The sequence below is a fragment of the Delphinus delphis genome, chromosome 13, assembly GCF_949987515.2.
Source record: "Delphinus delphis chromosome 13, mDelDel1.2, whole genome shotgun sequence".
Classification (NCBI taxonomy): Eukaryota; Metazoa; Chordata; class Mammalia; order Artiodactyla; family Delphinidae; genus Delphinus; species Delphinus delphis.
In genome coordinates this window covers 26963803-26991175 of record NC_082695.1, presented here as the reverse complement: position 1 = coordinate 26991175, position 27373 = coordinate 26963803, and the positions used below count along the sequence as shown (strand labels likewise).

The window sequence follows — 27373 nt, the reverse complement described above, 5'->3', positions numbered from 1 at the left end:
AACAACAGAAATTTATTCTCACAGTTCTGGAGGCTGGACGTCTGAGAGCAGGGTGTCACGGGGCCCTGCTCCCTCTGAGGGCTCCAGGGGAGGACGTGTCCCGGCCTCTCTCCCAGCTTCTGGGGTTCCTTGGCGTGAGGCAGCCCAGCTCCAGTCTTCACAGACGTCTGCCTGGGTGCCTGTCTGTCCCTGTGTCCACGTTTCCCCCTTTTTATAAGGACACCACTCATATTGGATTAGGGCCACCCTAACAATCCCATTTGATTGATTACCTGTGGAAAGACCCTAACAAGATCACATTCTGAGGTATTGGTTGCTGGGGCCCAACATATCTTTTGGAGGGCACACAACTCAGCCCATAACAATAGAAACAAGTCTTGGGCTGCCCCTTCCTCAGGAGCTCCAAGCTGCCAGGGAGCCCAGGGCAGGCAGGGGCAGAGGGGACCATGACAAGTGTGGGGAAGCTTTTCCTGTGCAGGCCCGTCCCTGGGGCAGCGGCAAACATCTGAAAGGCTCTTCAGATGGCTTTGTACCCAGTCCAGCGGCGCCCCACGAGGGCAGACCTGCCTGGCCAGGGCAGGCGCTGGTGTGGGGACCTGGTCCATTCCATGGTGCGGGGTGGCCTGCTAAAGCAGACAGAGGGTGTTGGCAGTGCCGGGGCTGGGAGCCTGGCTAGCCATGGCTCAGCTGGACACGTGGGTGGGGGGCACAGGCTGCATCATACTGGGAGCCCCTTCATGCCTGGCTGTGGGGTGGTGAGCAGGAAGGGAGAAGGGATGGAGAGGCAGGTTGGGCCCAATCAAGGTCTACAGCCCACCCGAGCTGTCACTGCACTGAGAAGACCAAGTTGGGTCGACCGCCGAGGCAGAGGGAAGCCTGAGTGTCAGCATTGGACACAGGACCCCCGAATGCCCGGCCCCAGCTGGGGACAGGAGCTCCAGGTGCTTGCCCAAAACAAGGGCCCTGGGGTAGGACAGACTCCACCTGCTCTGTTACCTGAAGCCCAGCCCTTCCTGCCATCCCCTTGCCTCCACGGTCCAGCCCGTGTGCACGGCTCCCCGGGGCTCCCACCTGCACCCGGATGAACTCCTGGCTTCCGTCACAGTGCTCAGGAGGCCATGAGCAAAAGGGAAATGTGGAAGAGCCCTGCACCGGGGTCTGGGCCCCAGGAGCTCCTGGGGGCTCCCGGACAGCAGCTCTGGTCATCCTGTCACAGAGTCAAGGGCCTGGAATGCACTGGCTCACCACGGCCTCAGAGTTTTATTATCAGCGTCTCACATTTAAGTACAGAGTCTTATTATGAAGTTTAACTCCCTAGGAGAAGGGAAATGGCAGGGGCAACTGTGTCCCCTCCCTGAGATGGGCCTGCCCGGAACCCATGATCCCCCTGCACAGGTGGAGGCCTGAGAGCCTGCTGAGGCGGCCCATTGCATATGGATGCTCCCTCACAGGATAGCTCCATGCACAGGACCCCTCGGCACCCACAGAACCACCGGACCCACCCAGCGGCCTGTGCCTCTGCTATGGAGGAGGTTTTCCTCATTCAAATGTGGCCTGTGTCCTCTCCAAGAGCAGGGCTGGTGGTCAGGAACTGGCTACGCCCAGGAGAGGAGGGGCTGCTTTGAAACAGACATCCACTCTTGTTGTTGGGATCACAGCAAGACTCACTGGCCAGAAGCACGTGTGGGTGTTGAGAGGCACAGCTCTGCGTGTCTGGCTCGCATGGAGGGTGCATGCCTGGAGCGTGTGTGTGTCTGAGCACGTGTGTACACGTCTACTGCCTGTAACGTGTGCGCGCATGCATGATGGGTGTCACGTGTGCCTTGTGTGAGCTTCTGTGCATGGGCCGGGGGAGGCACAGCACACCTGGGCCTGCCGTACACCTGGCCATGGGCCTCTGTCATAAGGCTGGACCCCGAGCTTGACATGGGGATGCAAACAGTTCACACACATCAGAGGGCTCTGGCCCTGGGGGACGCTGGCCGAGTCACAGGCAGTACCTGTGACAGGGCCTCCCGGGAGCCCCGGCCACACCCGGGTGGGGGTTAGCTCTGCAGCCTGAACTCGTGGGTGCTGGTCTCCCAGCAAGAGGGGTCCGTGCCCAGCATGCTTCGCTCTGTGAAGGTCACGTGCCCATCTGCATCCACAAGGATGACCGTGTTGGTTCTGAAAGAGAGCATGGGGCCTGCGTTCAGCCCGCTGCCCCTGGACCCCTGCACGCCAGTCAGAGCCCCAAATGGATCAGACCAGAGGTGCGAGGGGCCTTGCTGGGCACTGGCCTGGCTCGAGATGGGTCACAAAGAGCAGCAGCCTCTGTCTCGGCGAGCAGAGGGTCCCCTGTGAGGCATCAGGGCCTTGAGCCGCAGGTCCTGCAGGCCCCTGCCCACAAGTCCTATCACCTCCCCTCTGAAACACCCCCAGGCCGCCCTGCCCACACTCTGCAGCATGAGCCCTGATCGCCCACCACTCTCAGCAGGGTAGGCCCTGGGCTGACCAGGCACCTCCCTGCTCAGAACCCCCAGGGCTCCCAGCACCACCACCGGGGACTGCCCAGACACCTGCAATGGCTTCTAGACAGGGTGGAGGTGGGGAGGAGCTGGGGAAGATGGGCTCCTCCAGGGACAGGAGGGCGCACCAGCGGCCCATCCGTCATACCTGGTGCCGTAGTCCGGGCAGCGCACACACACAGCTGCGTACTTGCTAAGTATGGGCTGCACGTACTCCCTGCCCTGGTCCTCAATGGCTGGGTCTGGCAGCTGCCTGAAGGACAGAGGAGGGGTCACCACTGGCCGCCCCAAACCTATCCCCGCCAACGCTCAGCCACAGCCCTGCAGCGCCTGAGGAGCCCACCAGCCTCAGAGAGGGGCTGGGGGAACCACAAGGGTTGTTCCGGGCACTTTCCAGGTCAAGGCCTCGAACCTCCATCTAGCCTTTAACTCAGGGCTCCATTGTGGGGGCCAGTCCCTGTGCTGGGGCCACCAGGAGCTTCCCAAGGCCCAGGGACACGAGCTCATGGGCTCTGTCCGGTCAGAGCCGTGCAGGCCCTGTGGAAGGACAGTAGCCACCTCTCAGAGCTGGGGAGGGGGGGGGGGCGTGTGTGTGTGTGTGTGTGTGTGTGTGTGTGTGTGGCACAGCACTCACGCCTCTTCGTTGTTGAGCACGTCCAGAAGCTGGGCGGCCAGGGCGTCCTTGGGGAGCGCCTGGGCCCGCTCCACGGCCTCCAGGAAGAGCCGCTTTCCGAAGCACAGCTTCCTCCAGGGCGTCTCCAGCAGCGCGTTGCTTAGCCCGTAGGTCCCTGCAGGAGGGGTTGGCTCGGCCAGCGTGGGAGGTGGGGGGGACTCTGGCTGGAACTCCACCCACCCGCCCCTTCTCTACATGCGTCCAGGAACTCGCCAGGCCTTGGGGGTGGGTGATCAGAATCAACAGCAGAGGAAGGTCCGTCCATAAGTGGGGGAGCCCGACATGGGGGTCCACCTGAGAAGGTCAAGGCTGGGAGCACCACAGCCTGAGGCCAGGAGGCAGCCCACCGGGGTCAGCCGGGGTCAGGGAGCCCGCTGACCTTGGCCGGCCCGAGGCGTAGGCCAGGTCCCTGGCTGGGGGCGCTGTAGGGGCTTAGAGCAAGTTTCTCAGGACAAGTTCTCAAGAAGAGTCCCAGTCTCAAGGTGGAAAGGCCCCCAGAGCCTCTTCTCAAAAGAGGCAGCAGGGGCAGCCAACCCAGAGCCATGCAGCCTGAAAAGATGCACCAAGGACAGAGAGCCACTACCCTCTGCTGCTACCGGACTCTGGGCCAACTCTGACACGACTACTGCCACTTGGCACTGTGGGGCCCATAGTCACACCGCCAGCCACGGCATCACCACACTGTATCCATCAGGCACCTGGCAGCCACATGCAAAGAACAGAGCAGGACCCCCACTGCGCACCACACACAAGAGTCCATTGAAAACGTCTCAAAGACCTGAACATGAGAGCTAAAACCAAATAGGGGAAAAGCTACACAACCTCAGATTAGGAAATGACTTCCTAGATGTGACACCAAAAGCATGAGCAACAACAAAAAACCCCCATAAAACTGGACTTCATCAAAATTTAAAATGATGTACTTCAAAAGAGACCAACGAGAAAGGGGAAAAACCCACAGGATGGGAGAAAATATTTGCAAATCATGTAACTGATGAGAGACTTGTATTTAGAATATATAAAACAATTCTTACAATTCAATAACAAAAAGACAACCCAATTTAAAAACAAGCATAGGACTTGAATAGACGTTTCTCCAAACAAGATACACAAATGACCAACAAGCACATGAAAAGCTGCTCAACGTCATTAACCATCAGGGAAATGCAAATCAAGGCCACAGTGAGACCGCACCATACCCCAGAACAGCTGCGATCAAAAAGTCAGAGGGTGACAAGTCTTGGCGAGGATGGGGAGAGACTGGAACCTCATAAGTTGCTGCTGGGAAAATAAAATGGTACAGCTGCTTTGGAAAACAGTCTGGCAATTCCTCAAAAGGTTAAATGGTTACCTTATGATCCAGCAACTCCACTCCTAGGTCCACACACAAGAGAAATGAAAACGTTTCCCCACAAAAACATAACAAACGTTCACAGCAGCATTTTCCACAATAGCCAAAAGGTGGATACAACCAAGTGTCCTTCAGTGGATGATGGATAAACAAAAGGCAGAAAATCCACACGATGGAATATTATTCAGCCATAAAAAGGAATGGAGCCCTCACTCACGCTACAGCATGGATGAACCTTGAAAACATTACACAAAGGGAAAGAAACCAGACACAAAAGGCCACATATTGTCTGCATCTGTTTATGTAAAATGTGCAGGATAGGCAAATCCACAGAGACAGAAAGGAGACTAGTGGTTTCTAGGGGCCGGGGACAGTGCCAGTGGGTGTGGTTTCTTGGTGAGGTGATGAAAATGTTCTGGAGTTAGATTTTGGTGATGGTTGCACCACTTTGTAGATAGAGTAAAACACCTGAAGGCACACTCTAATGAGTGAACTGTATGACACGCGGTTATGTCTCAATGGAGCTGTTGTTTATTTTTTTAAGGGACATGGATCAGGCGCGGCTGGCTCAGGGATGAAATAGGATGGAGTTCAAAAGAATTCCTTCTAAGCAGCAATTTAGCAGAAAAGAAGCATCTCTAGTCACAGTTGAGGGCATCATGGGGTGGTTTCCAGATGCTTCCACAAAGGCCACAGAATTGCGGGGGAAGGTCTCTGCGTCCTTTTGTGCCTTTTAGCTTCCAATTCTCTCCAGACAGCCAGGGACTCGGTACAGGGGGAAGGCAACCTAACCTGTGTGCAGCCTCATGTGGACCGGGTGAGGCCATGGCCACTACTGGGCACAAGGTACACGAACGGCCGAAAAACAGCACCAGGAGGGAAATCAGCAGGGACCCGGTCCCTGAAAGTACTGGGGTCCCCACAGGAGCAGCCCCACCCTGTGCCACCCGCCAGAGCAGCCTCACCTGGTGCCAGGGCAACAGGCTCACGCTCCCCCCGGTTTCCATAGTAGCAAATGACATCTCCCTTCTCTGTGCTGCGGACCAGAGGGGAGACAGGGTCAGACAGGAGCCACAGGGCGTCCCCAACCCTCGCTGCCTGGCAAGCCCCACAGGCCGGGCCCCAGCATTCGGGTGGCACCATCCGTGCAGGCACCGCTGTTGCTGAGCTATCTGCCCCCCACCCTGCCCAGCATCTCTGTGTGTGCCAACATGGGCCTGGCCACACCCCAACTGCCACTTCCCCACGTGGCCCCAGCCTCCTGCAGAGTCCCAGCAACCTGACTCCTGAATCTCACAGCCAGCGCAGGCGCCCTAGACTCGAGGGCCTGCACCTCCCTGGGGGACCTGCTCCTCCCGCCTCTAGGACAGGCCCCTCTGCCCCTGCTCCTGCCCTGCTCCCAGCTGGTCTGCCCCACCCCGGGCGGAGAAAGCTCCCGGCCACCATATCCTCTGGCGACAGGGCCCATGGGTGGCATGGACAGCGTCATTGCCCCAGGAGCCATCTGCCGAGCCCCTTGCAGAACCCGACGTGAGCCTTGCCACCCACTCTGCCCAGCACTCGGCAGTGCCCGACCACCATGGGGCCCGGGGTCTCTGTACCCAGCTGTGCCTGCACCGCCTTCTCCACCGGGGCACCTCTGCCACCAGACCACAGGGCAAGTGAGGTATGGCTCAAAAACGGGCTCCTCAGCCACAGAAGCGGGGAGGAGACGAGACGGAGGGGCCGATCTGGCCCGCGTGCACCCCCGGCCCTACTCCAGCTCCCACAGCAGGAGCTGGCGGCCCTCACACTGCCCCAGCTTGGATCCCTGAGTCCCCAGGACAGTGGATCTGGGAGGGGCTCGGCCCTTGGGACGCTCCCTGAGCCCACCAGGTGTAATGTCCCCAGAGAGGCTGCCACAGATGCCCCGGCTCCCGCTGCCTGCCAAGCCTGCAACCCGGCCCTGTGCGGCGCCTGGGGGCTGCGTCCCCAGCTGGTAGACCCACCTTAGGTCGGCCGCTATGAGGTTGAAGCCGTTGTACAGGTGGCCCTCTGCGGAGACCTTCTTCAGGTAGGACAAGCTATCCATGTCTGAGGTCAGAAACTGAGCCACGAGTTCACCTGCATCAGGGGACACACACCCATGGCCGGGGCGGTAGGACTGAGCCCCTCTCCTGGGGAGACTGACGGTCCCCCACGGGACGGCCACACCTCAGCGACCCGGCAGCCAAGGAGGTCGGCACCAAGAACTCTGATTTTGAAAATTTTTCCTGTTGTGCCCTGACGTGGAAGTCCAGCACGAGGGGAAACGTCTTCAGTGGGGACAGTATATGTCCACCAGATGGGCAGTGACAACACGGCAGTCGGGAGCCATGCCATGGCCACAAGTGGGAGCCATATGGCCAGGCCGAGGGTGGCTCCCGGCGTTGCCAGCCAGGGGGCTTCAGGGCCCCTCCTTTCGTCACTCCTCCCATCCCTCCAGGTGCCCAGGAAGCCCCGCCCCCCGCCCCGTACCTCGGCCCCGGGCGTCCCGGTCCAGCCGTGGCTGCAGGTAGTTGGTAAGTGCCGCCAGCTTGCCCCGCGTGTTGATGCCCAGCCACGTGCCGCCTTCCTTGCCTTCCTCCATGTCCAGCCCTGCGGCAACAACAGTGTCACCACCAGCCCAGCAGCCCTTGTGGTGAAACGGGGGCTGGAACACCGCAGTCTGAGGCAGCCCCTGGGGACCATGGGTATGTGGGAGAGACCCTCTCCCGGAACAACACCTGATGCCCCTGGGAACCCCCGGCCCCTGCACAACACATCCTGGTGCCTGGGTGGGCATCAGGCTGGGGGCACAGCACCAGCTCCATCGCAGAAATCGCGCCAGGCCCCAGCCCCGCATCCCGATCAGGTATAGGGACACTGGCTGTCCTCCCTAGGCAGGACCCAGCCCTTGGCAGGCCCTTCACTAGGAGCCCCGCAGGCTGCAACCCTCCATAACCGTGGGCCCCGCCGCAGGGCCAGCAAGGCCACTACAGCCCCAGGAGAGTGTCTTCCCAGGCCAGAGGGGCATTTCACTTGACAACTGGAGTGAAAATAGCTAAGTCATTAACATATTATTATTATAACAGTAATAAGTTATAATAGTAGAAGAACTAAAAGCTGCAAAGATCTGAAAGAAGCAAAACTGTCCTTATTTGTACAAGATAGGATCGTATGTGAAGAAGATCCAAAAGGATCTACAAAAAAAACCTACTGGAGTAAGTGAATACTTGGCAAGAACTGGAAAATGAAAATTCAATTAATCATTTACAACAGCACTGAAAGATTTTCAAAACACTTAGGAAAATGTTACAAGAAAGACGTGTGTGCTGAGGGATGGACGTCAGGCAGACCTAGTTAAAGGAAGAGTCTTGTTCCTTGCCCGGGAAGCTCACATGGTTAAGAGGACAGTTCTCCCAGAGTATGGAGAAAAGGGAGCCTCCTACACTGTTGGTGGGAATGTAAATTGGTGAAGCCACCGTGAAGAACAGTATGGAGGTTCCTGAAAAAACTAAAAATAGAGCTACCATATGATCCTGCAATCACACTCCTAGGCGTATACCCAGAGAAAACTAATTCGAAAAGATATATGCACCCCAATGTTCATAGCAGCACTATTCACAATGGCCACGACATAGAAACAACCTAAATGTCCACTGACAGATGAATGGATAAAGAAGATGTAGTACATATATACAATGGAATATTACTCAGCTATAAAAAAAACAATAAAATAATGTCATTTGCAGCAACATGAATGGAAATTATTGTACTAAGTAAAATAAGTCAGAAAGAGAAAGACAAATATAATATGATATCACTTGTATGTGTCATCTGAAATATGACACAAATGAACATATCTATGAAACAGACTCATTAGACATAGAGAACAGACTTGTGGATGCCAGGGGTGGAGTGGGAGTTTGGGATTAGCAGATACAAACTATTACATATAGGATGGATAAACAACAAGGTCCTACCGTACAGCACAGGGAACTATATTCAATATCCTATAATGAACCATAATGGAAAAGAATATACACATATGTATGTATAACTGAATCACTGTGCTGAACAGCAGAAATTAAGACAAACTTGTAAATCAATTGTACTTCAATAAAAAAATAATAAAACAAAACAGAAAAAGGATGACAGTTCTCCCCAAATGACCAAGAGGGTGACATGATCCCAGTGAAGACCCTGTGGGCTGGTGTTTATAGAAATTCATAAGCTGGCCCTGAAGTTCAGGACGTCCACAGCAGTCCCAACAAGCAGCAAAGCCACAGGGCTCACCTCAGCTGGTTCCCAGACTTGCTCAGAGGCTGCAGCACCCGAGCCATGTCAGTGGGACACAAGAGTCCACAACGGCCCCACACGGATGTGATCAACTGACTTTCAGCCAGTTTGCCGTAGTCATGCACAGGCCAGAGGAGGCCCACTGGTTGGTGCTGTGGGGACAGCCGGAGAGGTGGGCGTGGCTCAGTCCCTGCTTTGCACCGCACGCAAAGTTTAATTTGAGATACATCACAGACCTAAGCATAAACCCAAATCAGGAGGCTTCCAGAAGCACACAGAGGAAAATATCTTTACGACCTCACGATAGGCAAAGACTTTGTGGGTAAAACACAAAAAGAACAAGTCACAAAACAGAAGATAAACAGCACTTCATTAAAATAAAATATTCTGCTCACCAAAGGACATCATGAAGAAAATGAGACAGTGACACAATTATCCAGCAAAGGATCCACATCCAGAGCACAGAGGCTCTGACAAACCAACAACTAGAAAGTGAATGAAGCTTCCACATCTGGCCAAACAACACAGTCCAGACAAGGAAGATACCACGGTGGAATTTCTGGAGATAAAAACTACAGTGTGTGAGATGAAAAATATGCAGAATGGGATTAGAAGCAGGTTAGACACTAAAGAAGAAAAGGTTGGTGAACGTGAGTAAAGGATATGGCGATAGAAACCACCTAAAAAGGAGCAGGGACAACAGAGGGCTTTTAAGTGAACCAAGCATAACCGAAGGGCACTGATCACTTCAGATAAACTGACACACGTGTGATTGGGGGGGCTGAGGAGAGACAGCAGGAGACGGAGGACTTGAAGAAACAGAACCCAGAGGTTCCTGAACGCCTAACAAGTCCCCAGCAATGCTGACGCTGCTGCTACAATTCTGTGCACGCTGGGCGACGCCAGACAGAGGGAGGGGGTGGACCTTGGGGTCTCCCGGGCCTGAGCCAGGCGTGGTGGCCACGGGCCCACCCAGCACTGCGGTGCAGCAGGGCCACCCTCCCGCTTGGCAGGACGCGTATCAACGCGCCAGGGGCCGCCTCCAAACCACTGCAAAGGGTGAAGGACTTGAGTGGCTGGGGCTCCCCAGCGGGATGGGCACTGACCAGGGCAGGAAGCGTGGAGCCCAGGGGCCAGGACAGCCAAGGGGCCCAGGCAGGCTCACCCTTCGTCTGAGCCTCCATGTCTTCATCGACAAAGTGCCCCAGCAGTGCCTCCTGCCTCTCTCCCGAAGGATCAGCTCCTCACCCTTCACCTCACCCGTCCTGAGCAGCCCCCACTTCAGCCTCCCATGCGTGCCCTGCAGCAGTGACACACACGGCCTGCCCTCTCCCCACGATCCCTTTGTTCCGTCCTAGCCCAGGATGGTCCTGGCCATGCCCACAGGCTCCCCTAGGACCCCCTCCCGTGGCCCAGCAGGCCTGCCACTGGACCTCTGGGGGAGCCATGGCCAGCCTGGCTGAAGTCCCCACACACATGACCGCTGTGCCCAGAGCTCAGGCAGCGGGGGCCTCCCCGCCAGCCCCACCCCGCACTCCCGAGCAAGCAGGTATCCAAGGTCTCCTGAGCAGCTTCTGGTGAGGCCGAGACCCAGCCTCATCCTCCTGCACTCCCACCCTCCTGCACTCCCACCCTGAGGGCCCCGCTCACAGCTCTCCCCACCTCCTTTCAGACCCCCACTTTGGTCTCCCCACTCCCATCCTCCTCCCACGCAGCACCACTGCCCGACCCCAGTCCACACTGGAGGCCTTCGTGGATGCTCCAGACGAGCTTCCAGGCTCCGCAGGCAGAGGGTCCCTGGCCCGGCCGACACTGTCTGCACGTCCTCCGAGTGGCCCCTGCCTGCAGGAATAGGAGCTGCTCCCTCCAAGGGGCCCGCGGAAGCCACCGGCAGGGCAGGCAGGGTGCGGTCACCTCCACTCCACCCCATGGGCTCCCCATCGGCTCCCCCAGCCCTGCCAGCCGGGCCTCTGCTCCCCAAACTCAGGCCACTCTCCCTGGGGCAAGGGGTGCATGTGTCTAACAGAATCACATGCACATACACATGCATGTACACATACACGCGTGCACGCATACCCATGATGCTCCGAGGTGACCGGTCTGAAATCATGCCTCACACGAGACCAACCGCAGCGGATGGTGGATCCAAATACAACCCCCACCTTCCAGCTGCTTCCCCCGGGGATCCGGGCACGTGAAGCTGAGTGGACAGTGCTGGGTGGACAGCGGGGACACTCACCGCTGAGGACCTCGTTGTTGTTCCCCCAGAAGTCTGCAGCCCTGGAAGGCCGGTGGTAGAACTCGTCCCTGTTGGCGGCCAGGATGAGCCTGAGGAGAGAGCACGGCTGAGGGTCTCGCGTGAATGTGGAAGAGTCACGTGTTTCCTCTCGTTACCAAGACAAAGCACCTTGGTAGGCAGCAACCTGGGCAAGTCCCAGAGAGGACGGGAACCCACTGGGAGGAGGAGATGGGTGGCTGCCGGCTCAGCCCTGCTGGCTCCGCCACCCGGAACAGGGCGCTGGGCGGGCGTGTCTTCCTGCCTTTCGGTCCCTCCCCTGAGGGACACCCTGTAAGCCTCCCACCAGCGCTCAGGGACTCCAAGGGCTGCTCCATCCCGCGCTTTGGGGTGTCTTTGGGAGGGAGCGAGTGAGGACTTTTCTGTGTTTCACTAGTGTTTTGTATTATGAATCAAACAAGTATTTCTTTGGCAATTAGCAAAGACATCGATGTTTTCAGGGCCCTGGTTTTGAGGTAAGAAAACGAAGTTTTCGGTCAGCTCGGCCATTTAAAATAACTATGAACACAGACGGCGACTGAGTGGGCAGGGTCACCCCACAGGGTCCCGAAGACCCCGGGGTCTAAGAGTGGCCACCGAAGGACCCTCCAAGCACCGCAGGCGGGCACGGCACCTGGGGCCACAGTGGGTCTGAAACCAAGTTCGCTGAGTCAGGGGTCAGATCCTCAGAAGTCTTCAGAAGTACTGTTTGCATCGACTCATTGATTTCATGAATATCGGCTTGTGGTAAAATGTGAATTAACAAAGACACTCACAAAGTTGAAGGCAAAACCAGTGCTGGCACCCCAGGGCCCTGGAAGTCTCTCACCTGTGTGCACGTGTCACCCCCCACTTGTGCCTCCCACGTCACCTCGGCCACAGGCGCTGGCACTGCCAGGGACCACCCTGGAAGCCTCACCACCCTCAGGATGCCTGTCTAGCCTGTGACCTGGCTGTCCCTCCACACAGCTGGCTCTAGGGCTGCGCCAGGTTCAGGTGCAGGGGGCGGGGGGTTCACTGTCCCTGACACAAGCTGCAGCCGCTCACAGAAGGATCCTCTGCAGCTCCAGCTGCCAGGCCCTGACCTGGACCCCATGGCCCCTTGCCATGTCTGCCCTGTCCCCCTGGGACCCAGTCCGGGACCCATCCTGGCAGAAGCTGACTAACCAGCAGTCAGGAGAAGGACAGCGCAATGCCCCCCCTCCCCGCATGGGGAGACTTGGCTGCGGGGCCTGGGCCCCCCAGAGGGTGCAGTGGCTCCTGTGCCAGGATCAAGCGTCCTCCTTCAGGTGCCCAGCGCCCCTCACCTGCCCGCTCGCCTGACCCCTGCAGTCGCAGGGGACGGGAGGCTGAGCCCGAACCAGGCCGGTGCCGTGGCTTCTGGTTCCCATTCTTGTGAAGACTCCAGAAAGGAAAACTTAGGGAAAAGAACAAAGCGAAAGAGCAGTGCCTCTGTCCTCTTACTCCAACTGCCCATTTGTAGACAAGAAGCGAGATGTTTGCTAATCGCTAGGAGCCTGAAGCGCTGGGTTGCTTTCATCAGAGTCACTGTTTAGCCGAACTGCTGGTGGGCATGATGGTACCACGTGGCAGCTCCAAGCGAGAGGAAGCCCCTCACTCCTCACTTCCGAGTCCCACTGGGCACAGTCATGGAAAGGGTCTGTCACCATTTGAGGGGTGGGTCTGGGCACAGTCAGGGGAGGGGTCTGCACACCGCCGGGGGGAGTTTGGCAGCAGTGATGGGTGCACAGGCCAGGGTCCAGTGAAGTGTCCAGTAGTGACGACCTCCATGGAAGCCACCCCAAAGGGCAACAGCTGACCCAGCAGTCCCTCCAGGTGGAGCCAGTAAAAGCATCAACCTGTGGGTCTAAATGACATTTTGACAAAGAGGGTGGTGACGTGACAGCCATGACAGCACCATACTGACGGGAGTATGCTGGTCTTCTATGCAGCCAAACATCTACACAAATGCAGCAGCTTAAAGCAACGCCCACCCATCATCTCGGCCAGGTGCTCAGCCCCGGGGTGACACAGGTGCTGGTCGGCGGCGTCTCCGCTGTTGCAGGGGTCAGTTTCTTGAAGCCATGTGACTGGGGGCCCTGGTCTCGCCTGCCGTGCGCCGCCGAGGTCACTCGCCTCCTGGAGGCTGCCCTCAAACTCTGGCCACGGGCCCCTCCAAGGGCAGCAGCTTACTCCCTGAGGAGAGGCTGGTCCCTCTGCAGGCCACCCCGATGAAGTCAGGCCCACCCAGGACATCCCCATTCCATGAACTCGGGGTCCCCTGATTTGGAACTTTCATCGTGTCGGCAAAATATGGAGGTTCCAAGTGCTGGGCAACCTCAGGTGTGATGAGGGGTGCGGTGCAGAGGCCGGGACCTCCCAGGGGCGACCCCAGGAGGGCGCAGCACCTGTGGGTGGGCAGGTATGCAGCCTGGAAGGCAGGTCAAACCCAAGGGCGCCTGGAGGATCATGCTGGGCAGTGTCTGGGGGGACATGGCAGTGGGATATGATGGGGGAGGGCTGCCACGTCTGGAGGGATGGGCGCCCCAATATGGAGGGCAGTGGGCTGGTGACATGGGGGTGGGGTGCAGATGAGGGGTCCATGACAGTCACGGCCCAGCCCAACATCAGGCCTGGAGCTGCTCTGCAGAGGCAGTTCACATGTACTCCCGGCCACACTGGGCTGTCTCCCCTCCCTTCCCACACCCACGAGGGCACTTGGCTGAATAGCCCACAGGACACACGCTCTAAATCGGCTGCAGCCCAAGGAGGGGAGAGAGGCTTCAAGAACCCCACAGGCACGGTGGGGCTGGCAGGGCTGGCCTCATCTTTCAGGAACTAATTCTAGGGAGGCCAGAAAACAGGTTCCCGTGAGACTGGAAAGGACAAAGCCAGGAGCGGCACCGCCCACAAGATCAGAGTGAGGATGTCCCACTCTGTCCTTCAGGGCAGAGGTGATCTGTGTAGATCAATGCTTACACACGGCAGGGATGGCCACAGAACCAGATGGAAGAGTCCTCTGCAATCAGCTGACCCTGGAGCATTACTGACACGGGCGACCTTAGCTCACAAACACAGGTGAAAACAGGTGTGATGTCGAAGGTGCCGGAGCAGGGGACTGTGTGGGTCCCAGGCCCCGGACAGGCTTTGTGGGCAGCGGTGTCCAAGTGGACGGCGGCCCTGGGTCTTGGCCTTTCCGGCTGTGGGGAGAGGACCTAGTCTCAATGATGCATGACGACGAAGCGCCACAAAGACCCACTCCACCACCCAACATGAGGACACGGACCAACGCTGCAGGGAGCCTCTGGCACAGCCATCAGAAGACACACGAGGAAATCAACTTGGCGGTTCCGTGTGATCCAGGATTTTCTGATTCTGGGTATATACCCAAAAGGACTGAAAGGAGGGCTGGGACAGGTACTTGTACACTAATGTCCACAGCAGCCGAGAAGCGGGAACAGTACAGGTGTCCGCTGACAGGATGGACGCCGACGCAAAACGTAGTCCATCCACACAAAGGAACATTATTCAGCCTTAAAAAGGAAGGAAATCCTGACACATGTTACAATGTGGATGAACCTTGAGGACATTATGTTGAGTGAAAAAAAGCCAGACACAAAAAGAAAACATATGATGCTACTTCCATGAGGGACTTAGAAGAGCCAAGGTCATAGAGACAAAAAGAAGGAGGGTGGGTGCCAGGGGCTGGGGAGGGGGATGGGAGTCAGTGTTTGTTGAGGACAGAGTGTCAGTTTGGGAAGATGAGGAAGTTCTGGTGACGGTTACATGACAGTGTGAATGCTTAATGCCGCTGAGCCCTGCGATTAAAAATGGTAAATTTGGGCTTCCCTGGTGGCGCAGTGGTTGAGAGTCTGCCAGCCGATGCAGGGGACACGGGTTCGTGCCCCAGTCCAGGAAGATCCCATGTGCCGCGGAGCAGCTGGGCCCGTGAGCCATGGCCGCTGAGGCTGCACGTCCGGAGCCTGTGCTCCGCAACGGGAGAGGCCACAGCAGTGAGAGGCCCGCGAACAGCCAAAAAAAAAAAAAAAAAGGTAAATTTATGTCATGTATACTTAATCACAAACACACACAAAGTACAAATCTTCTCCTGACATCACTGGGTGGGGGGCCGGCAGTGAACTCAGTGATGGGCACTGGGGTGGGGGTAGAAGCTGCTGCATTGCCAGCCAGGGCAGTGACAGCTTAGGTGGGAGGGAGCCCAGGTGAGGACATCCAGGCCTCCTGGCTCTGAGCCTGCCCCCCCACTCCAGGAGCTGGGGGCCCCTCCTTGGTCTCCGATGGGCCCAGGGTCAGCTCACCAGGCTCTCCTCACGGCCCTGCTGCAGTGTCCCTCCCACAGCAGCCCCACCCCCACTCCTCCCATCCTAGTCCCACATCACACGTGAGAGCTGCCCACCCCGGAGCCAGAAGTCCCTCTCAACCTCCAGCGCCATCAGGCTAGGACAACATTTGAGATCAATGCTGAGACCGAGTCCCAGCCCTGGAGCTGTCAGAGGCAGGTCGTGGCAGGACGCAGGCTCCCCTCCCCGTCCCTTCCGTTCCTTCTCCCTCCCAGGAGAACAGGGGTGACCTCAGGGCTTGGCTGAATCCGTGAGTAAGAACCAAGGCAGCCATGGACTCGGTGGCCATCAGGCCGCGTGTCCTCACTTGTCAGGAGGAAGGAGTGCCACTCTCAGCGCAGGAGGCGACAGCGCCAGTGATCCATCCACCTGTTGCCTCAGCCCCACTCCCGCCCTTCCTGGGGGCTCTGCAGTGGCTGCAGGTCCAGTTCTGTCAGCAGAGGGCGCTGGAGGGACGCTGCAGGGGGAGAGGCTTCTCTCCCAGGCTCTGGGTGCGGCTTCCCCAGCAACAAACGCCCGACAGCAGCCAGCGTGAGCAGAGCGGGCAGACTTCCAGCAAGTGCCCAGAGAGCTCCCGGCCGCCCGGTATGCCACGGCTGTGCCCCCAACAAGGTCTGGGTCTCAGCCCAAGGATGAAGGACAGGCTCTGCCTCGGGCACCCCGATCTCACAACAGTTTATATTTCCACGAGTTAGACATTCCCTGCTCGAATCACTGCTCCAGGGTTCTGTCCCCTGGCTGTACCCCGACTCACACGGCATGCTCTGTCGGGGGCTGTTCAGGGCCAACTCCCGGCCCCCAGCATGGCCCTGCTGCGCACTCCCCTGCAGGAAGGGGACACTGGGCACCCCTTTCTCCCCATTCCCCAGTCTGGAATGAGTTACTTCAGCCACACATCAGGTAGCACGGAATCCCAGAAGCCAGTTGAAATGTTCCAGATCTTGAGATGATGTAAACTTCTTAAGCAGTCGCACTAGTGGCTCATCTGTGATTGAGGGTCACATCCCAGCCTCATTCTCCATGTGGATAAATGTCGGTGGATTCCCACCAGGGTGCCGGGGAATGGAGGGGCGCCGTCCAGAGCCAGGGGTCATGGGGAGGAGAGGAAACCAGACCGTGTGGCCCCTCCCTGGCCTCAGCCGCCTGCCTCCTCCAGCTGGTCCCCCAGCTTCCCTGACCCACCCCCTGCACTCTGCCCTCACCACCCAGACTGCTCACTGGCCACAGGCTCCAGCCCCACAAGCCAGGTCTCGCTCCCTGCCACTGTTCTGTTGCCACCTGATCCCCAGTCAGAGGTGCAGGGCTGTGCTGTACCCACGTCATTCCCCCATCCTGCCCACATGGCCACCTTCAGCGGCTCAGTCTTAGCATCTCTGCACATCGACCCAGGGTCCCTGCCCACACTGAGTGGCCACTGTGGGAGAGGGCAGGGCAGGGCCCGGGCAGTGTGTCCCAGGGCCTGGCCTCTGCCCCCGACCCCGCACATGGAGCCCAAACAGGCACTGAGTATGGCGTGTTCCCAAGGCCGAGCAGGATAGCAGACGCAGCACGAGGGGGTTACCTGTACGCATTTTTGGAAACGGGGCGAGGATCGAACTTAAAGAAGATGATGCACATGGGTCCCCAAGGGGTGGCTTGGCTCACACGGGGTAACGAGGTCTGCGGGAGAAGGAAAAATGAGTTGAGTAAATGGCAGACGACAGAATTGCCTCCCAAACCTGCAAAGCTCCCTTGCCCAAATGGAACAGGCTCACAACACCCAGACCCTCGCTGGACGAGGAGACCGCGTGTCGGCTGCCCTGACACTCGCCCATCCCTGTAAACACGCTCCTGGGCACCGGTCAGACATTCCCCTGACGCCTGTGACCTCGTTGGCCCTGGATTGTTGGCAATTGCTTCTGGTTCTGGGGTCTGAAATGGAACACTTCCCACCTTGGGATTCACAGGAGGATGTTCCCACCACACTGACCCCGGCTTCAAAGCCATGCCAGCATCGCATGGTGGGTGGGCGGGCGTGGTGGCTCTGGCCACCATGCAAAGAGAAGCCGAGGAGGGGCTGGAGCCCAAGGCCAGCACCACAGACACAACCGTGGCTCAGAGCCATGCAGTAGCTGCCCAGTGCACAAGGCCTTCGGGCATCCCACCCTCCTCTCACTCGTGCTCACTGGTCTGGCTGGCGCGGGTGGCAGGGTCAGGGTTCACCCCACTATTTTCCCTGTCAGCCCCCACGGGCCCTGGAGGGACCCCCAGGATTCAGCCCTGTGTTCCTCCAGGCACAGATGTGGTGACAGCCTCAGAGGACCAATTTTTGTGGCTGTGCAGCTGAGGCGCTGCCGCTGTGACAAGCACCATCTCCAGCAGCCTGGGGCGCTAGGGGACATGCACCATGTGAGATGGGCTGCCAGCCGCTGCCCCCCCACCAGGGATGCTGGGCCACATGCAGTGCTGATGCCGAAGGGCCCTGTGCAGAAGGGTTCCCCAAGGTGATGGGAACAGGCTGGGTTCCCGCCAGGGCGGCCTGGTAGTGTCCACTGGTGGCCATCATCCCAGGAGTGCCTGATGATCCCAATACTAGTAGGCAGACTGTTGGGAGCAACCTCCCTGGTAAAAGCAACTTCAAACGCTTGAAAGAAGGTGAAAAATATTAAAAGCAACCAAGAGCTGACAAGGTGGTGCAGGATTTAGCCAACATCTCAGAGAACACAGGAACCCAGAGAGGAAAGAGAGCAGAGTACAGCAGCGGCTCCTGCCTCAGGGCACTGGCCCATGGGGCAAACTGGGCTCTGGTGGCCTCAGGGGTGAGGGAGACAGAAGACACGGCCCAGAGCCGCCCCAGGACAGGGACCTAGGGTGGGGGGGTTGTATCCACAGCCACACCAGGACCGCAGGGGAGGCGCACAGAAGTGGGGGTGGTCCATGAGAAGCTCCATGTGCAGAGCTAGGCCACACCGGGGGTCCAGGGACTTGGTCTGATGGGTGCTTGCACTGGCAGTGCCCCTGGGCACCAGGCAAACCAAAGTTTTCCTCTTCATCACAGACTTCCGAGAAGTCTCACAAATAATTTCGAGAACAAAAAGCAGTACAATAGAAAGAACCACATAAAACAAAGCACCACAGCAAGAACCAGCAGCAGTCCCCACACGTCCCAAAAACCAGCCACTGAGTGCAGGAGAAAGGAGCTCAGGAATATCTGCAGGGAAAGGACATGATAAAGAGTAAACGGGGGGTCCACCCAGCACCAGAAAGACCCTTTAGAAACAGAAGCCCCAGGAAGTACGACTTAAAACTTGGCAGGCAATGTTGGTGCAGATTAGGCACAGAGAATGAGAACCACCCAGAACGCAGTGCAGGGTGATGGGAAGCACCCTGGGCGTCACAGGGCCGGGTTATCCCACCCGTCCCATGTAGCTGGCGGGGCTCCCAGCACCTGCCACGTGACCGGAGTCCAGCACAGAAGACACAGGTCCCCCACCCTGAGGGGGCTGGTCTCTCCCAGACACAAGGATGCTCCAGGCAAGGTGTCATCTGTGGCAACCAGGCTGGCCGAGGTCAATGGGAGAAGCCCTGCTGAGATCCCACCTTCCCCGGCCCCTCCAGGACAGGGGGCTGCCTCACCAGGAACACACTACTCTGGGCCATCAAAGGAGGCCAGCATGCCTGCCATCCCCCCCACGCCCAGCCCAGGCTGCATGACTGGCACTGGGTGAGGTCGCCGGCCACTGCTGCTCACAGGCCAGATGCAGAGCCCCCCAACTCGGCTGCAGCACCCTGCCACCCTAGCTGGCCCAGGTGGGTGGCAGACAAGCCCTCCAGAAGGTGGTGGCAAGAAGGGCTCCGTGGTCAGAGGAAGGCTGCCGAGAGGTCTCCGGGCAGCTTGCTGCCAGAAGTGTGGGCACGGAACCCAGGGCTGCGGCCTCAGTGAAGAGTGAAGACGCGGTCATTGGGAGGGAAGGACCAGAGGAAAGCCAGCCCCTGGGGAGGAGACCATCAGGAACTGCCTTTCTCTCCAATCCCTCACCCCCCACTCGAGCCAGGCCCGCTGCCAACTGGCCCCTCCCCTTCCCGCTTCACTCCCACCACCCCCACCACCCTCCTTCGCAGGTCCTGTGGGTGCAGGGCCCTTCTCCCATCCTGCCCCCACCCAGGCCGAACTCCAACACCCTCTTCGGGGCCTGGCGAATCCTCCCTGACACCCCTGTGACTTTCGGGGCTCCCAGAGCAAGCCCCGGACACACCACTGCTGTCCCACCACTGCACTGCAGCGGGGCACTAACTGGGGTATCCTGCCTGGGGCGCTCCGCTGCTGGGAAACGCTCCCCTCCGCTCCCAAGGCTTCCAAGGCCATGGAGTGGGAAGGTGAGGTGGGGGGAGCAGTTCAACAGGTCCCACTGCTCCAGGTAAACTCAGCGCTCCTCCTCACCAGGTGACACCTAAGCCTGTCAGGAGGAAGTCACCCTGAAGAGCACCTGGGCTGGCAGGTGCCGAGGAAGGGGGGTTGACCGGGGCAGAAGCACGCCGGCTTTCTAATGCCATCCCCGCCCCTCCTGTCTCCACCTGGAGCCCGGGGTGTCCACACGCCGTCAGAGCTCTTTGGCTGCTGGGGCCGCCATGAGGGCCGGGTGGCCAGAGGCAGAGGCAGAGGCAGAGGTGGGCAGGAAGGTCCTGGGGCCTGATGAGGAGTTTCACCCACGGGCCTCAGCGACCACAGGGAGGACGCCGCCTGGAGGTGGGCAAAGCCTGCGGCTTCAAGTGATACAGGAAGCAGTGCCGGCCCAACGGGTGTGGAGGCCGCTAAGGTGACGCGCACACCCTGCCAGGTGTGCGGATGGCAGTCGGATGCCACACGCCTGCCCTCTGCAGGTGAGGGGGCTCCCTCCCTCCCCCTCGCTTGGCCCCATGGCAAGCAGGATGGCAGTGGGGGACCCAGGCCAGGCGGGCAGGGCCCCCACCCGATGGGGCAGGTGACACACTGACCTGGAGGAGGCCAGGCCCCAGTGCCACGGGGCAGGGGAGGGACAGATGGGGACCCACTTCCCAGGTCAGGCACATCCTGGGCAGGCTCCTCTCTCACCAAGAGTTCAGGTGGTGCCAGAGGCCACACGGGGGCTCTGGGGGATGGGGGTGCCTGCTGGCTGCACTCGGGGCGATAGTGTGGGCACACGTGGGGTCTCCTGACCCCTGTACATGCTCTCAGGATGCCCCGGGCATTGGACCTGCCCATCTGCACCCCCTGGCACACAAACGAGCTGCTCCAGCCATGTCATGGAAATGCTCGGAAGCCAGCGTGCCCCTGAGCATCCCTGCTGACCCTCCCCAGGTGCGAGCAGCCCCCAGGAAAGCTCACAGTGGGGCAACCGGCTCCGTCCTGGCCACAGTCCTGGAATCACTGTGCCCATGTGTATCTCACTGGGGGGCTGCCTTACAACTGCCTTGCATACAGGGGTGCAGCCAGGCCTCAGACGGGCCCCCACGGAAGGAAGACCCCAGACGGTGGCCTGGGCTGAGGGGAAGCCTCATGGGCAGCAGTCTTGAGGGGGCCTCCCGGGACCGGAGCATGCAGGCTGTGAGATGGCCGAACATCCTGACAAATGCCCGGGGTGCCCACATGGCGTGGCAGTGGGTCCCTGGGCCTGGTGGCAGAGAGAAGCCATCTTTGTCACCACTAGGGTTGGGGGGCATGTCATTTTGTGCTCACTGCAAGGCCCCGAAGGAAGGCCCCTGCCCATGGCTCCACGTACTCCACAGATGTATGCTCCATCACATGCAAGGACCCCGCCACCCTGTCTTCTTGCCACCTGGCCGTGCAGTTCGCCCACGCCCGGGGTAGCGGCGTCCCCCACCTGCCTGCTGCTGCCCAGGGCACGTGTGCCTTCTATCCACTCTTGCCATCCAGCTTCCACTCATGCAGAGCAACACAGCAGGGCCCGGCACGCACGTTCTACAAACAGGCTGAGGACCTTCCCGACAGGTGCCTTCCTGTCTCCCAGGCAGACACCCAGGAGGCGGAATCACTGGGCAGGGGGTGACGCTCTTAGATGAGCATGCCTGGCCGACTCCCTCCAATGTCTGGCGCAGGGGCGTCCAGCACGAGGGTACCCGCCACTGCTCCCCCCACCCTCACCACAGTGGCAGGAGATGCTCAGGTGGTCTGCTGGCATCCCCCAGCAGCCACTGGCACACCGTGCCAGGATCCAGGGCCTCTGTCCCACAGTGCGGTGGCATTGGGGTGGGGTGGCCCATCCCTCTGCCTGTGCTGCCTCCATTGGAACCCATCTGTCCTTCCACAGCAAGTCCCCCCACTTGTACTGCATGGCTCTTGCCCTCCTCATCCCAAAGCAAGAGCCCCTTTCTCTTGATTTCCGTGCGTGGTTGCGTTTGGGCTTTGTTCTAGGATGTATCCAGGGTCTGCCTATGTGGGAGGTGTGAGCCACGGACCCCCATGCTTCCCAGCAGACGGGCATGCTGTCTGCCACCACCTGGGCCACGCCCTGGACACCCCACCACTCGGCCCCTCAGCCCCTGAGCTTCAGCACATGCTGTGGTATCTGGAAGGTGAGTCTCCCTCTTGGCTTTTCACAGAAGCTTCTAAAACTCCGACTGATCAGGGCACCCGTGGGGCACCCTGTGGGGCACCCGTGTCCATGAAGTGACACAGACGAGGAAGTCCACAGCCTGGAGCTGGAAGCCAGGCTGTCTGTCCATAGCGGTGTCCACCTGCCCGAGCAGCATGGGGCAGAGCGGGACCCCACCCATCAGAGCACACCACTCGGTGCTTGTACGAGGCAAGGAAGAAGCAAGACTCATGCGTGGGTACAGAAGCAGGGCAGGCCACCTGGCCAGGGGACAATGGAGACCTGCAGGGAGACGTCTGGGTGCTAGTGACGGTGTCCACACCCTGATCTGGATGGTGGCTGCATGCTGGGCTCACTCTGCACCATCCCTGGAGCTGGACGCTGCACACTTCCGGTAGGGAAAACAGGATCATCCACCTGGAAAGCTGCCCATGAGGAGAACATGGACAGACCCTGCCCTCCTTCCCCGCTGGCTTTGAGTTGCTACTCTGGGTGGGGGGCACTGAGGGGCGAGGCAGGAAGAGCAATTCTCGGGAGACCGGGCAAGGCGGATCCAGTCCCAGCTCAGAGCTCCTCAGAACAGGATGGAGCGGCCAGGCTGCCCTGAGTTCTGCACAAGGACCCACACACTCAGGTGACCACAGGGTGGGGTGGGGGCCTGTGCCCTCGGGGAGCACTTCCCTCTGTCAGACAGGGGAGCACGCTGGCCAGAGGCAGCGAGGAACGCAGGGACGCGTGCGAGCAAGCAGGAACAAGGGGGCCTGGGCCAGCGGGACAGTGAGGCCCCGCGTCCCAGCAATCAGTCTCCTCTGGCTGTTCCTTAGGGCTCTGGGCAGGGGGTGACGGAGCCCTAGAGTTGGCGGCCCCACTCCTTATGCCCAGCACCGCACACATGTGGAGGAACGCGGTCAAGGCTAGCCAGCCTGTCCATCTGCCTTTGAGCAGAGGAGCTGGGCACCCCACCCACCCTGCACAGGGCAGAGCAGGACAGCAGGAGCTGCTCTTTACAAGTGACGTGTGACGTCCCCCCAGGCTGCCAGCAGAGGAGGTAAACACATGGGAACACATTGTCGCTGTTCGGAGCCTTCGCTGAGAAAGCCCTGCCATCCTAATCATTCCAAGCAGCCGGCCGCCACCCCCGAAACACCACGCCCTCCTCCCCGCCCACGACCTAGAACTCCACAATCTACGCTCTGTCATCTGGCTGATAAGTAGCATTTCACCATGACACATTTTCTATGGCGACACTCTTTCCTGAGATCTTCAAGATGTCTTAGGAGCACTAATTCAGCCTCATACCAAGTATCATTGTCCCTTCAAGGTTCAAAAGGGCAACACAGATGAGGGATACAGTGAGCCACGGCGAGCTCTGGATGCTCCGCACCCCGGCCCCTCCTGGCAGGAACAGCTTCCCCACAAGGCGGGGGCCAGCCCGGCCTTAGGGCGGCCCCTATAGCTCACATGGTTAATAGGGGAGGAAGGGGGCATTCCCACCAGCCCCTTGAAAGAGGGTGGAAGCAAATACTTATAGTAGGCATGGTCCTGAAGACCCAGCAGAGCCGCCCTGAGTACCAGGAGGTGGGGGCTGGCCTCTTTACTTTTAAGCGTGTATCCATTATTTCTGCAACCTAAAAAAAAAAGTTGAGAGGGAAAAAAAAAAAAGGCTTCATCAATACCCTGAAAAGGGAACTCAGTGGTCCAGGGGTGACCTCATTCTCTCAGAGCCCATCACCAAACCCTGAGGTCCAGACCAACAAACTGTCCTCAACACCGGCTGACATGTTGCCAAAGGATGGACCCAGTCCTCACACATCTGGGTTGTCAGTGACGAGTGTGGCCCTATTTGTAGCAGCCCGCCTACCTCCCTGCCCTGGGCTACTGACATCCTCAGAAGCAGCAGCATCCACGGACAGGCGAGTGGGACTGGGAGGCGCCTTCTAGAGCAGCAGCCAGCACAGGAATAAGTCCCCACAACACCACATGTGACTACACCCAGGGTAAACATGATCAAAGTGACAGCCCAGAAATGAAAACACAAAGAAAGCGTGAGGCAGTAATACGGCTCAGGGGCTGGGCAGCAGGGCAGAGCTGACAGCTAGTGGCCTGGTCTGAGGGGCCTACATTCTGCAGACACACCAGTAACACACAGCCACAGGACTGCAGGACACATGCTTTTGAAGTGAATGGTCAGGGGTCCAAGGGGGTGGGAGCACCAGGGCAACATGCTCCACCCACTGGGAGCCCTGGGAACCTGGAGAGGGGGGAACAGAAGCTCTGCTGTGTCCACCTGCCAACACAGCCACCCTCCTGCAGCCCCACCCCACACGAAAGGTCACCCGACACAGGAAGGTTCTTGGGAGAGGGGCTCAGGAGGAGAGGCCAACCCTGGCTCTTACTGACCTTGGGAACACCATTGGCCCTCAGCCTGAGTTTTCTTTGCTGTGAACGGTATCTGGCCAACAAACACTTGCCGTTAAAGGGTGCCCAGAAGACTAAGGAACAAGCAGCAAAAAGCGATTCCCAAGAACTACCAGCTGCAGGCGCCCCATACAGCACCATTACTGCACAGCTGCCGCATGGAAACAGCAACAGCAAAACATCAGTGGGCAGGTCCGCAGCAGGATGGCAGCGGCAGGCCTGGCTGACCATGTGACATGCCCAGTGGAGGACAGACGGGGGCTTGAGCCTCAGGGACCGGTCCAAGGCCAGAAGGCCCACGTCAAATCTGTGGCCCAGAGGCGAGCATGGTAGCTGCTGGGCGGGAAGGCATCTTAAAGCCCAGAGGCTACAAGGCCTTGCCCAGCGTGCAGCCCTGACCAGTCCCCTCCCCTGACGCCCTGGGGGTAAGGTCTGAGTACTGAGCCACCCCAGGAAGACCGTGTCCAGACGCACAGATGACCTGGCACTTGCTGCCTCCCCGGAGAGACATCAGCTGTCACCCGCAGCAGGGCGCAGGGAGGGAGCAGCGTGACTCAGGGCTCTGGGGCCGTCAGCCGCGTAGCCCACCCACCCTCGCTCCGCGGTGACCGCGCAGCTCCCGGCCGGCCAGTATGCCCCACCGAGGGACACCGGCCCTGCCTGCGGGGCCCACGCCCCACCCAGGCGGGGACACTGGAGACGCCTTCCAGGAATGGGAGGAACGCTCCTTCGGCCGGGGTTGGCTTGGTCTCCCCCGGACCGGCCGCTGGATTTGCATTCACCGCCTCGAGAAGGGGAAACTGAGGCAGGGCGGGCTGTACGGCCGCTTCCGACTCCGCGCCCCACTTCCCGAGACCCGCTTCCCGACTCCGAGCCCCGAGCACCGCGGAGAACGCAGTCGGCCACACGCCGCCGGCCACCCGCCGCCCGTAGTCCACCGCGTACTCACCGCCTCCGCCGCCGCCGCCGCCGACTTCCGGGTGCTGCGCCCGCGCGCCGCCGCCACCGCCCAGGCCCCGCCCCCACACAGTCTGCGCGCTCCCAATGGGCAGCGTGGCTAGGGGCGGGGCGGCGCGCCGCGAGCCGGAGCACAGTTGGCTGCGCGTACCATCGCTCCGGGCTGCACCTCCCGGCGCCCCGCCCCCGGGGCTGCGCCAAGCGCCCGGCTGCGCCTCGTGACCCCTGCAGCCTTCGCAGCTCGTCTGGTTCAGACACCGGCCCTGGGCCCTGCCCTCGAGGACATGTCACCTGCCCGCCCAGCGTCCCGCGCTGCACTGGGCCCTGCTGGAGGCTCTGCGGGGATGCTCACTGGTGGGGCCCTGCTTGCCCCCTCCATGCCTCTGAACTGGCCATCTTCCTCATTGCACCCCTAACCCCTGACATCCCTGCCAAACTCAGGACAGACCCTGGACCGGCCACTGCAGCCTTTAACCCACCTCGAGGCTGTTCTGCAGGGCCGGCCCCAGGATGAAGGGCTGCCGGCTCGATCTGCACCGGGTTACAAGTGAGCAAGAGGCTGGGAAGGGGCACTGACCCGGGCCCTTGCAAGAGGACAGAGTCGTTCACTGGGCTCCCTGCGCACATTTGCCTCTGGGCTGTGTCTGGGGTCTGAGTGCAGAGAAAGTGGGGAGTCAGAGGCCCAGGGCTTGCTCCAAAGTGGGCCCTCAGCAAATAGTTATATTAAGGTTAATAACAATGTGCTAAGTGCTCTAAACCCAGAGTTGCAGGACACAGCTCTCATTTATCCCATTTTACAGATGCAAACATCGAGGCTCAGAGCAGTATGTATGTCACTTGCTTGAAGTCAAAAGAAGATGGCAAGTAGCAGTGGCTGGATTAGCTCCACAGCCCTGCGTTGAGGTTTTAGGTGCCCTGATCCTTCCTTGGAGCACTGATGCCCTGTGAAAACTGGGGCTCAGAGAGGGCAAGGGCCTGGCTGGTAGTAAACAGAGACAAGAGTAAAACCCAAACCTGCATGACACCCCCAAAGGCCCATTCCACCCCACTCTCTTGCCATCTCATCTATGTTCCTCCCGGAACTCAACAAAAGCCCTTTACAGGTACGGAAGCCAAGGACTCCCGACGTCCAAGGACTCCTGGCCAGCAGGCAGCAGACCCAGTGAGACACTCAGTCCTCCCTCCTGCCATCTGGCAAGAGAGTCATGCTGGGTGGGTGCCAGTGACCCCCTCCTGGCAGCTGGATCATGCAGTCCAGCCAAGAGATAGTAGTGTTGAATAAGCAGGACCTGGGGGGCTTGGAGGCGAGTGACCATGCCCTGGGGGATGGGGCAGCAACTGCAGTGGTCTGCCCCAAATCACTGGGCCAATGCCTTAGAGGGGTGGGACACAGACTGGTCAAGCCCTCCTGAGCAGTGCCTTCCCATTACCTGCAAAGGGGGATGCAGCCATGCTTGGGTTCCGTGGAGCTTTAAATCCTACCTTGCCATCGCCCAATGAGATGCATCTGGGTGGGGGTGGTCTCAGGACTACAAGGGGTTCACTGCTACCCCACCTCTAAATACATACATCCAGGGGCTTCCCTGGTGGTCCAGTGGTTAAGACTTCACCTTCCAATGCAGGGGGTGCAGGTTCGATCCTTGGTCAGGGAGCTAACAAATTCAATAAAGACTTTAAAAATGGTCCACGTTAAAAAAAATCTAAAAAAAAATACATAAATACATACATAGATACATCCTTAGATGGGGAGCTCATTACCTTGTGTGGTCACCCTTTTGATCTCATGCATCTGCAACTGTTGGGAAGTTCCTCCTAATATCTGGCTGAAACCTTTTTCTCCCTGCAGCTTTTCTCACATGCCCCAGGTATGTCCCTACACAGTTGGCCAGAAGCCAGGTAGAGAGGGCAAAATGGAGGAGACCAGGCTACTGGGCCCTGTGGCAGTGGTCTAGGGGTAGAG

The 27373-nt window shown here is 59.2% G+C and overlaps 1 protein-coding gene across 7 annotated transcripts; it reads right to left on the bottom strand.

The window, feature by feature from the left end:
* On the bottom strand, positions 1-25457 carry TANGO2 (transport and golgi organization 2 homolog). Of its 7 annotated transcripts, none has more exons than XM_060028578.1 (9): positions 25406-25457; positions 17028-17125; positions 11070-11158; positions 7028-7147; positions 6520-6634; positions 5497-5567; positions 3142-3295; positions 2656-2760; positions 1-2166 (listed from the first exon to the last, which is right to left on the bottom strand). In XM_060028578.1, the coding sequence occupies exons 2-9, from the start codon at positions 17081-17083 to the stop codon at positions 2046-2048; spliced, it is 831 nt and encodes a 276-aa protein (XP_059884561.1). In that variant the 5' UTR covers positions 17084-17125; positions 25406-25457; the 3' UTR covers positions 1-2045. The 7 variants fall into 7 exon arrangements, 5 of the variants coding, with proteins under 5 accessions (XP_059884561.1, XP_059884560.1, XP_059884559.1 ...); XM_060028577.1 differs by lacking the exons at positions 17028-17125; positions 25406-25457 and adding an exon at positions 12413-13115 and having other exon boundaries at positions 1-207; positions 2001-2166; XR_009521712.1 differs by lacking the exons at positions 17028-17125; positions 25406-25457 and adding exons at positions 4380-4461; positions 12413-13123 and having other exon boundaries at positions 2029-2166.
* Positions 25458-27373: the final 1916 nt, after the last annotated feature.

What these genes read in the sequence shown, in the direction of transcription:
- TANGO2 (XM_060028576.1), bottom strand. Translation starts at nt 12,645, where the DNA reads ATGAAAGCAACCCAGCGCTTCAGGCTCCTAGCGATTAGCAAACATCTC. An exon ending in CCGGGACGCCCGGGGCCGAG is followed by an intron (nt 6,635 to 7,027) that starts GTACGGGGCGGG and finishes CCCCTGATGCAG; the next exon opens with GTGAACTCGTGGCTCAGTTT. An exon ending in GTGCTCAACAACGAAGAGGC is followed by an intron (nt 2,761 to 3,141) that starts GTGAGTGCTGTG and finishes TCTGTCCTTCAG; the next exon opens with GCAGCTGCCAGACCCAGCCA.